At 37.8% G+C, this 10,009-nt stretch overlaps 2 protein-coding genes across 2 annotated transcripts; one reads left to right on the top strand and one right to left on the bottom strand.

Annotated features, from left to right (window-relative positions):
• Nucleotides 1–437: 437 nt before the first annotated feature.
• On the top strand, nucleotides 438–2,115 carry LOC132165003 (uncharacterized). Its single transcript, XM_059575520.1, has 3 exons — nucleotides 438–1,409; nucleotides 1,523–1,600; nucleotides 1,809–2,115. The coding sequence occupies exons 1-3, from the start codon at nucleotides 642–644 to the stop codon at nucleotides 1,812–1,814; spliced, it is 852 nt and encodes a 283-aa protein (XP_059431503.1). The 5' UTR covers nucleotides 438–641; the 3' UTR covers nucleotides 1,815–2,115.
• Nucleotides 2,116–8,189: 6,074 nt separating this feature from the next.
• Nucleotides 8,190–9,759, bottom strand: LOC132165885 (uncharacterized). Its single transcript, XM_059576577.1, has one exon. It carries the CDS (start codon nucleotides 9,351–9,353, stop codon nucleotides 8,565–8,567), a length of 789 nt encoding a protein of 262 aa, XP_059432560.1. The 5' UTR covers nucleotides 9,354–9,759; the 3' UTR covers nucleotides 8,190–8,564.
• Between the last annotated feature and the right edge of the window lie 250 nt (nucleotides 9,760–10,009).

The following is a 10,009-nucleotide window of genomic DNA, read 5'->3' as shown; positions in this document are numbered from 1 at the left end:
AATTTTTGATTGAGATTTTGCTAAGCAATCACAAAAACGCAAGAGGTGGACGGTGTTGGAGTGTTTTTAAAAAATCAGTAATTAAAAACATTGAAGATTAATGATCCCCCATCCTCATCCCCTCGAAAACGAAAAAAAGAAAAAATAAATTGTCTGTTTTTGGACTTAAATTAATTCCTAGATTCTCAAGAAAATAACCGTGCCCAACTCGGATTACAATTTCCATTGTCGTTTTAAGTTCAAATCGGCAAAAAAAAAAAAGGCTTGAATAAATCAACGGTAACAAGAAGAGATCATAAAACACAACTACATCCAACGGTTGCCATGTGCACCGTCACTCAAAAACGACGTATCACCCGGGAACAAACCCATGGCGCATTTTAGCGTCCGTCTCATTAACCCGAACGTTAAAACCGCCCTCTCTCTACCCATTCGCTTCACTTCTATATAAACTTCGTTTCCCGGCGATATTGAGAGAGAGAGAGAGAGAGAGAAAGAGAACAAACACACCAACAACTACAAAAAAAAAAATTCCGATAAACAAAAGTCGGAAAATCTTAGGGAGAAGAGAGAAGGGAAGAGAGCTCTGATTTGAGTGCTCTCTGTGGAGTTTATTCTCTCCGTGGAGTCTATTCCGATAGATGGTGTGTGCGCGTGTGGTCGGAGACGGAGAGAGACCGCGGATATCTGAGAAGGCCATGGCGATGGGACAGGAGAGATCGAAGGCTCTGCACAATTTCACGCTGCCGTGTCTGAAGTGGGGGAACCAGAGGTACCTGAGGTGCAAGAAACCGAGTACTCCGGACGACGTTGTCGAAGTCGATCGGCGATCTCCGGTTCCGAGGCCGGAGAGCTCGCCGGCGACGCGGCGCAGGGAATTGGAGAGGAAGAGGAGGAGGGATTGGAAACCGGAGGAGGGGATCGAGGCGGTGAGAGAGAAGCTGATGTTTGATCTGAAAACGGCAGCGGATAAGATGAAAGACGCGATCTTTAGGAAGGAAGTGGAGGAAGATGAAGAGGAAGAGGAAATTGAAGAGGAGGAGGAGGAGATAGAGGAGGAGGCAGAGCAGTCGGCGTCGGCGGCGGCGGATGCGGCGAGGCCGTGGAATCTGAGGACGAGGAGGGCGGCATGTAAGGCTCCGATTGGAGGAGGGAAGGGGTTGAGGATCGAGGAGAGAAAGAAGGTGAATTCGTCTTCGCCGTTGAGGAGCGATAACAATGGCAGCGCGAGGTCGCCGAGGCTGAGAGGCGGCGTCGGAGGAGGAGCGGCGGAGAAGAAGGAGGAAAGGACCAAGTTGACGGTGTCGCTGTCGAGGAAGGAGGTCGAGGAGGATTTCATGGCGTTTCTGGGCCAGAGGCCGGCCAGGAGGCCCAAGAAGCGGCCCAGAACTGTTCAGAAGCAATTGGATGTAAGCGCGACAAATCTTCTTTCTTTTCGCTTTCCTTGATGGTCTTGCGCCGTTGCGTTTGTGTGGGGGGTTTGATTTGGTGTTTATGTTTTCGATGTTTGTTTTCTGTGCAGTCGTTATTTCCGGGGTTGTGGTTGTCGGAGGTTACGCTCGATTCGTACAAGGTTCCTGAAGCCGCCGAGAACGGCAAGGTAATTGCTCTGTCCTCTGTCGGTTTTTGGTCTTGATTGGTGGCTGAGAAAATCTGAGAAATTTTGTTTCACCTCTAATGTCCTGATTCCTGAATTCGCCTCTGAAAAATGGCATTCGTGAAAGATTTTGTTTTCAGTTGCTTTTTGGTTCCGATCATTAGGTTTGTTTAACTTGGTGAGCTCAACGCCTGTTTTTTCTTTCTTGCAGAGGTAGCAATGGGAATGGCGGCCTGGATGGAATGTTTCAAAGCTTCTGTTTGCTGACTACCGGTAACTGGTGACGCTGACTAGTTGTATACCACACCATCTTTGTAAATGGGAAACTTGATATAAGTGTTGATTTCCCAGCTTGTGGTGCACGTCCAGTTGCTTTTAAGTGCTAATTTTTGTTATGATCATGATTCGTTTTTTCTTTTTCTTTCTTTCTTTCTTTCTTCCTTCTTATCTGAATAATCTTGTGTAAAGGAAAGATCCTCAATGGATGTTATTAGATGAAAGAGAAGTTTTTCGTTTTATGAGTTTGATTTTCTGAGCACCTCTAATCAAGTTGGATTGTTCTCACTTCTCAGTCAACCCAATTTGATGTTTGTCTGGGTTAATTTGTTTGCGTTAAAAGCATCCATTGAAGAGTGCATGCATTTATGTGACAATTTTGAAATTTTCATCTGTTTATTTTATTTTTCCTAATCTATCATACTGTGGCTTTGTTCTTTGTCTTCTACTCAATAGTAGGAGTAAGCATTAATGGTAGAACATTACTATTGAGCTCTGCTCACATACATTTAGAGGTGAAAATCATACCTCATATACATGTTTTTGGCTTGAATTTTACACTGCTGCAAAAGTCTTTTGTTTCTCTACAACAATGTAGGAGGGTTACTTCTTGTGTTCATCATTTGGTGATATTTGAAGTGTGAGATCCTTGTTGGTGTACAAGTTGTAGGTTAAGGGAAAAAGCTCAAAAGTCTTTTTGCATCTGTGATATGGGTACGAGATACTGCTTATTTTACAAAGCGATTTACATTATATTCCATGATTCTTGTGTATACTATTGAGATAAGAAGTTGATTGGTTGATACTGATTTTGAATGGAGAGAAATTCTTTATGCAGACATGATCAGCCAAAGGATTTCTTTTGTGGTGACAATGTTTGTATGTTCTAAAAGAACCCCATATTTCTTCTTCTTGGATGCTTCTTATTGGATGAAATGTTCAGATGATACAATGGTCTCATTGGATGCTTCTTATTCCTTTCTCTACGGACTTCTTCTGATACTTGATGACCGTCGGCAAAACCCTAGAAATTGGGTAGTAAAAACTCGTTTTGAGCTTCCAAGATTTTTAAGCTGGAACCGTTTGATTGACGGTGTCATATGATGAGCACAATTTGGCGCAATTGGACCGACACCCAAATGCTGTTAATTGAGTCGACTAGTTGACCAAATTTTTCCTTTGGGCCCAAAGCTGATTATGAAATTCTCGTCCATATTTTGGTGTCCCATCTCTGGTTACAGGTGCCGCGTGCCGAGTCTTCAGACCCAAGCCGCCTCCGCGTCCTTGCTCCTGGACGCAGCTTATTGCCACTCTGCTTGCGACCTTTAGGACCTTTTATTTTTCCTCTTTAGCTTAAAAGATGGCTAGTTTTTACTTTGCCATCTTTTTTAATAAAAAAGAAAATGTATAATAAGTCTTTGAGTTAATCTTTTAAAATTTAAAATTTTTAAATTTTTTCTTTTCTTTTGAAAATTTACTCTCAATTGAAATGATAATAAAATTCAATTTAAAATTTAAAAATTAATTTTTTATTAATTTAATTTAAAAATTAAATCTTAAAAAAAAAAAAATTAAAGCTAATCCTGGCCACCACCCAACCCTGTGGTGGCCCTGTGTGGTTTTAGTGGTTTCACGTCAATCCCCACGGGGTTTGGGGCTGCTCAAATGAGCCCATGGGGAATCAGACTTCCAACATGACAGATTTCTCCCTCATGGGGCTCCATGGCTAAAACCTAATAATATTATCCCACTATATATATATAGTATATATATATATATATATATATATATATATATATATTTATTAAATTAAAAATAAATTAATAAAAAAAAGAAGAAAAAAGAAGGGGGGTGGCTATGTGGCCTACTTTCACCCCTATTTTAGGGTAGGTGGCTTCTTGAGCCACCCCAATGGCCTACTGGTGGCCGGTTACCCCATGGTTTGGGGAGCCCCACCACCCCCATCTCTTGCAGCAAGTGGCTCCCTATCACCTCAGTGGTGCTACACCCCTGCAAGATGGGTGGCTCTAAATCCCATCTCCCCCATGGGCTTCCAGCCTCCAGCCATTGGTGGCTCTGAGCCACCCCCACCTCAAAATGGGGTGGCTCTGCCACCTCATAGGTGGCCAAACCACCCCTTCTTTCTTTTTTTTTTTTAAATTTATTTTAATTTTAAAATAATATATTATTATTTTTTTAGTGAGATATGTATCTCATTTTTAGCCATAGGATTTATGAGGATAAATCCTCACCATGAACTGGATATTCTCCGGTCCATAATGGACTGGAGAGGATCCTGTTCCCCCCATGGGTGGTTTGGAGTGGCCCGAAGGCCACTCCTTAGTGGGTGGGTCAATTTTTTTTTTAGATTTAATTTTTAAAATTAAATTAATAAAAAAATTAATAGTTTAATCGGTAAAACGGTGCGTTTTGAGTAGCCTTAACGGCTGTTAACAAAATTTTACAGCAAAAATTTTATTGACATTTCAATTGATCAAAAGAGTAAATTTTCAAAAAAAAAAAAAAAAAACTCTTGGAGTTTTAAATTTTGAAGGGTTGACTCATGGACTTATTATACATTTTCCATTAATAAAAATAAGGAGAAATTTACTTTAAATTCTTGAATTACTGTGCATTTAAGAAAACTCTTCAAAATTCAAAAACTCTCAATTTACACCCATGAACTTTCAATTTCAATCAATTTACCTCCATCCGTTAGTTTTAGCCGTTAACTTTAAACGGAAATGCCTAAAAAGACCAAATTACCCTTCGATTTTTTTTTAAAAAAATTGAAATTGAAGGTAAATTTAGAATTTTATAAAAAAACTCAAGGGTATAAACGTTATTTTATCACTTTTAACATTTTAAATTTCTACGGAGAGGGGTCAATTGAATCAAGGTAAAAGCTCAGGGGGTTCAATTGAGAGTTTTTGAAATTGAATGGGGTCTTCTCAAAATACGCAGTAGTTAAAGGGTCTAAAGTGAAGTTTCTCCTAAAAACAATCGATACATATTCTCTATTGTTTAGAAACACTACAAATGAAGAAAGAAATAATAAAAATAATAATATTTAAATACAATAGCGAACATGGATAGTTAAAATAGAAAATGTGATTCTTTAACTAAAATTCACTAAGCTAGATGCAGATGCTCCATACACATGAAAATTGGTACTTTTTCCTACATTTGCGGTTGGACAAAATTTTTCAAATTAGGTTGCTGAAAAATGTTTCAACTTAGTTGAATGATAGTCATATATCAGTCTATTAAATAACATTACTCTTAAGCATAACATATTATATAGTCAAAGTGATTGACAACTAAATCCATCCGTACTTCAGCTAAATTAGGTTAAAGAAAAATTCTTTCACCCATTTTTGTGCATTTCTCTTTTTAAAATGCACATAAAAATCACTCTCTAAAGATATATGTTAGTTTAATAGACTACTTTTTTTTAAAATGCACATAAAAATCACTCTCTAAAGATATATGTTAGTTTAATAGACTACTTTTTTTTTTTTTCCTAATAAAAAAGGGTAGGCCAAAGAGACCAATTATAGCTATTCTACTAATGCGTGACCATAGTAGTACCTACCCGCTGAGAATTGCACAAGAGAGGCCTAGACGATAGGAACCGTAGGCGCTCTATCAAGTCCAAGTGTGTCATAGCTTGACCTAGTCCCACCAAAGCATCAGTATATGTGGAGATTCTTCATTACGGAGATTCGAACTCACGACCTAGTACATACCTAACCACTTTGAAAAAAATTTTGGGCTATTAAATGATAAAAACTCACAGGAGTATATAGGTCTTTAGTAGAGTAACTTAAAAGAAATGGCTGGGCCCTGTTGGGCTCAGACGCATGTGCCTTATTATAACGCCGAGTGAGATAACAATTTGAGGACCAAGCTAGGCCAGGATGGACCGGAACCGGCCCATGGACACTCCTAGTTCTGTTGGGTTGTTATTGACCAAAAAAATGAAGGTATCACCTATACACGTCTAGAAGATTTCTTTTGGTTTAAAAAATGCACCCCAAATCACTTTAAAATAAAAAAACATTGAGGTGATGGTACGATGTGGAGGCCTCACCAAGTGCATCTTTTCGACAAATACTTTCAAAAACTTTCAAAAACCAGTTTGCTTACTGTTTATCAAAAACACACGTCATGCTGTTACTGGCCACCCCATGGCCAAAGGCGGGGTGGCCAGCCGCCCTCAACGTAGCTATCTCAAAATTTTTTTTCTGTTTTATATATATATAAAATTTTTTAATCTTTTGAATTTTTTTTAAAATTAATTATATGACACGTGGCGACATTTGATTGGTGCTGACATAACATTTCGTTAAGTTTTGAACATAATTTTAACGGTAGTGCTATCTCAATTTTTATGAAAGCTACAATTACCTTATGTAATAAAAATGAAATCATAAGGAGAAAAAAATAAAGTGTTGAAATCCTAGAGGGCAAAAGAGTATTTAACCCTTTATCTAATTTTCAATCATATTATGCCACGTCAGTTTGTAAATTTTTTTTGTAAACCTAACATTTTTCAAGTACATATATAGAGCTTGTAACATTTTATTTGAGCAAATAATTATAATTGGTCCCCTAAATTTTTTTCAAGGACCTCGATTGACCAACGGTTAAAAGAAGGTTGATTTTCAATTCAGGTTGATTATGGAGAACAAATGTTGACGAAGCTTAACTGCTCTAATCTTGTTGTGTTTGACGCTTTAGAAAGCTCATCTAATGAGAGATTAGGGATCCATGAAATGGGCCATGTTAGGTTTGTGGTATCTTAGCTAATACAGACAAGTAGAGTATTTATTAGAAGATCAATCTTTAGATTATCAAGCTAAAAGTTAGAGGACCCCTCAATCAATGATCTCTTTTTAAATCCCCAATCCCTTTGAAGCAACTGCTTTTGTCCTAATGTCACTTTTAAAACAAAATTACCAAATTGATGCTCCCCATCCATGCCCCGTGCAACTCACGTGTCCCGGTGATGGGTGTGTGCTACATGACCCGACATCTTTTTTTGTTTTCAGTGGCAGATCTTTGGCTCCCATCTCTATAACTATGCCTTCTTTTCACTATAAAAAATTAAAAACTTTCATATCCAATAATCCAATATTCACCGAATTGCTTCAAAAACTATAGTCTCCAATAGGGGTGGACAAATTAACCTTATATTGCTTATTGATAGCCACCGAACCATCACAGACTGATAACCGATTTCTGGCGGCCGGTAGGCAGAATAAAAATAATGTTTTGTGTTATAAAAATAACAGAGGGATAAAGTAGACATTATATTATAGTATATTTATATTTAAAATGAATTAAATTTCATTTAGATTAGTTTTCAAATCAGTATTTTTTTATTAGAGATAAACATGCGTCTATTTAAATTTCAATTATCTAGTTATTTATTTTAGAGTCAGGATTGCATTAGTTATCTTTTTAGGTTTATCTCCAGTATATGAGTTTTACTCCAGGTCTAAATCGTTGTAATCTTCATATTTAAAGGATTATATTTTAATAAAAAAAAAATCAGAAAATTAATCTCAAACCTTGAGTTTGAAAAGGGTTTTTAGGTTTCCTCAAAATCAAAATTTAAAAAGTGTAGGTTCCCTCAGAATCTAAGGTCTAGGTTCTAAGGGAACCTAAATTCTATCCCCGTTACGTATTCACGTAACATTTTGACATCGGTTCGGTTCGGTAGAATTTTTTGTCGATTAACTGACTTAACCGATTTTTCAAGTGAATTTTGAATTTTATTTGATAACTTTCCTTATTGTATTTGTCTAGCTGATTTATGGTTGTCATTTTGGTCTGTGTTCTATGAACTTACTTTTTCTTTTAATTTATAAAACATATTCTTTATTGATTCTATAGTCACAAGGAAGACGGATAAATCTTAACATAAAAACTTGTAACCGACCACCTATTCACCGACTAACCGATTAACCGAAAAAGTTGAAACTATTCATTATGAAGTTGGTTAATTAATCAACTGACTTTTACGAATACCGACCGAACCAATACCCACCCCGAGTCTCTGATAGTCTATTTCTTGGATTGTGAGCTAAGAAACTATTAGACTGGGCCATTTATTTGACCCCTTGGCTTTCTAAGATGTTCGGTTCTATTATGTACCGTGATATTTGTGCTAGGTTTATGTTGGGGGTGCTAGTGCTAAAGTTTTTTTTAATACAATCTCACTTATAAATAAAAATAAAAATTGAAGAGTATGTTTATAATAATACAAAAGAAAACACCCAAAGAAGCCATCAATCAAAGTCTAAAAGAACAAAAGACAATCACATTAAATATTGACAAAGAATTCAAAAGATAAAAAGAGAGAAAAAGCATAGGATCGGAGAGCCACAAAAGAAGGAAGCCTTGTTTCTCTGTCTCCCAAGCCCATAACATGTTGATGTGCATGAAAATTACTGCCCATCCAATCCTCCCACTGTAGTCTTCACTCTTCCCAAAGGAAGGTGAAAAAAAAAAAAAATTGTGATTTATGACACTCCATTTAATTTCTAAAGACTATTTTCATTTTCAGTAAAAAATTCTTTGAATTTACAGAGTCTGATCACATGCTGGTTCATGAAACAGAGTGATTGAATGACAGCTAAATCCATCAGTACTTGAACATGAACCATGAAAGAAGCCATGAACATCATTTCTTCTTCTTTTTAACCTTACCATTACAGAAGAGAGAACCAAATCCGAAAAAACTTACAGTTACTTTGGAAATGTACGGCGGTGCAAGGTTCAATACTGGACTAATTCGAACTCCATTGCCATAAGATCCAGAATTCTTCTTTAACGAAGGCCTCTGTGACGAACTATATGAATAATAATATGTACTCGGACATGATGCCGATGACTTTCTACTTGACACCGACGGTTGTTTCTGCAAATTCGGCTTCTGGGTTTCCTTTGAAAGATTTGTTTGTTTTGAATTCGGAGCAGAACCGGTTGAATTGCTTCTGGACAAGAATTGTAATGAGCGGATTAAGCTTCGGCTTCTTGCGCTATCACAGTTGAGGCTGCTACTTCTCTTGAACTGCCAGAAAGATTTTGATGGAGGCTTTTCTTCCACGTCAAAACTGCCGGACAAGAACTCTTTTAGCCTCTTCTTTTCTGTATTTACAGTACAAGAAGGCAAAGAACAAGAAGAAACAGGGTCAGATCCGCGAACTTCATCTGGGTTTGTGACATTTTGCTTGATTTCTTTAGCGCGGATCTTGCCGTTGGAGAAAAGCTCGTCAGCCGGAGACAGCTCCTGCACAAAGCTACTGCCAATGCAGAAAACGAAGTCGGAGCCGGAATCCAAGAGGGTCAGGTCCGAGCGCCGGCGATGATCTTCATTTGGCAAAACATCTGTCTGGTTCAGATCATGGGAAAACGAGATTCTGGGGCTGATTCCTGCGCTGGAAATCTCCGAGCAGACATCGATGGCCATGGCTTATGAGACAGCAACCAAATCTATATCTGAGGAAGTGGAGCAGTTTAAAATGTTGGGTTTCGTTTCAGACCAGCCGCTAAAAAAGTTTGAAAAACAAGCTGCAAAGAATGTCACAGATTTGGAGTCAAAAAGGAAGGAAACGGTGGGAAAAGTCAGAAATTGCAGGCTTAGCTTTTCTTTTTGTCTGAGCCATGGGCGTCTTTTATATATACTGGGAAATCAGGGGTGTGATCGATTATGGATAGCGAAGCAGAGTGACAATTGAGATTGATTCCATTGTTGGAAGTTATCATCAGAAAACAAAAAGATGAGTAAAGGGAATGAAAGCAGTTGAATTGAAGCACCGAAAGGCTACAAAAGGATCCCTCTCTCGGTGGTTTCCAAAGACACTTTTTTTTTTTCTTTTTTTTTTTTTGGGTTCACTTCAGGAACGGTAACCCACCAGAAATGAAAGCGATATATATACACAAGGGGATATTTGAGGGAGGGCTTAAAACTATTTGGTAATAAGCATTTACATTATAAAGGGTATGCTACAATTATCTGCCTAAAATGAGGAGAGAGAGGGGAGGAAAATATTAACAAAAAATATATATGTGACAGGGAGCTTGGGTAGGGGAGTTCGAGGAATCAAAGAAATTTTCAAAGTGATT

Source organism: Corylus avellana, chromosome ca1, assembly GCF_901000735.1.
Source record: "Corylus avellana chromosome ca1, CavTom2PMs-1.0".
Classification (NCBI taxonomy): domain Eukaryota; kingdom Viridiplantae; phylum Streptophyta; class Magnoliopsida; order Fagales; family Betulaceae; genus Corylus; species Corylus avellana.
The sequence above is the reverse complement of the archived record's forward strand: the minus strand, read 5'-3'. Positions and strand labels throughout refer to the sequence as shown.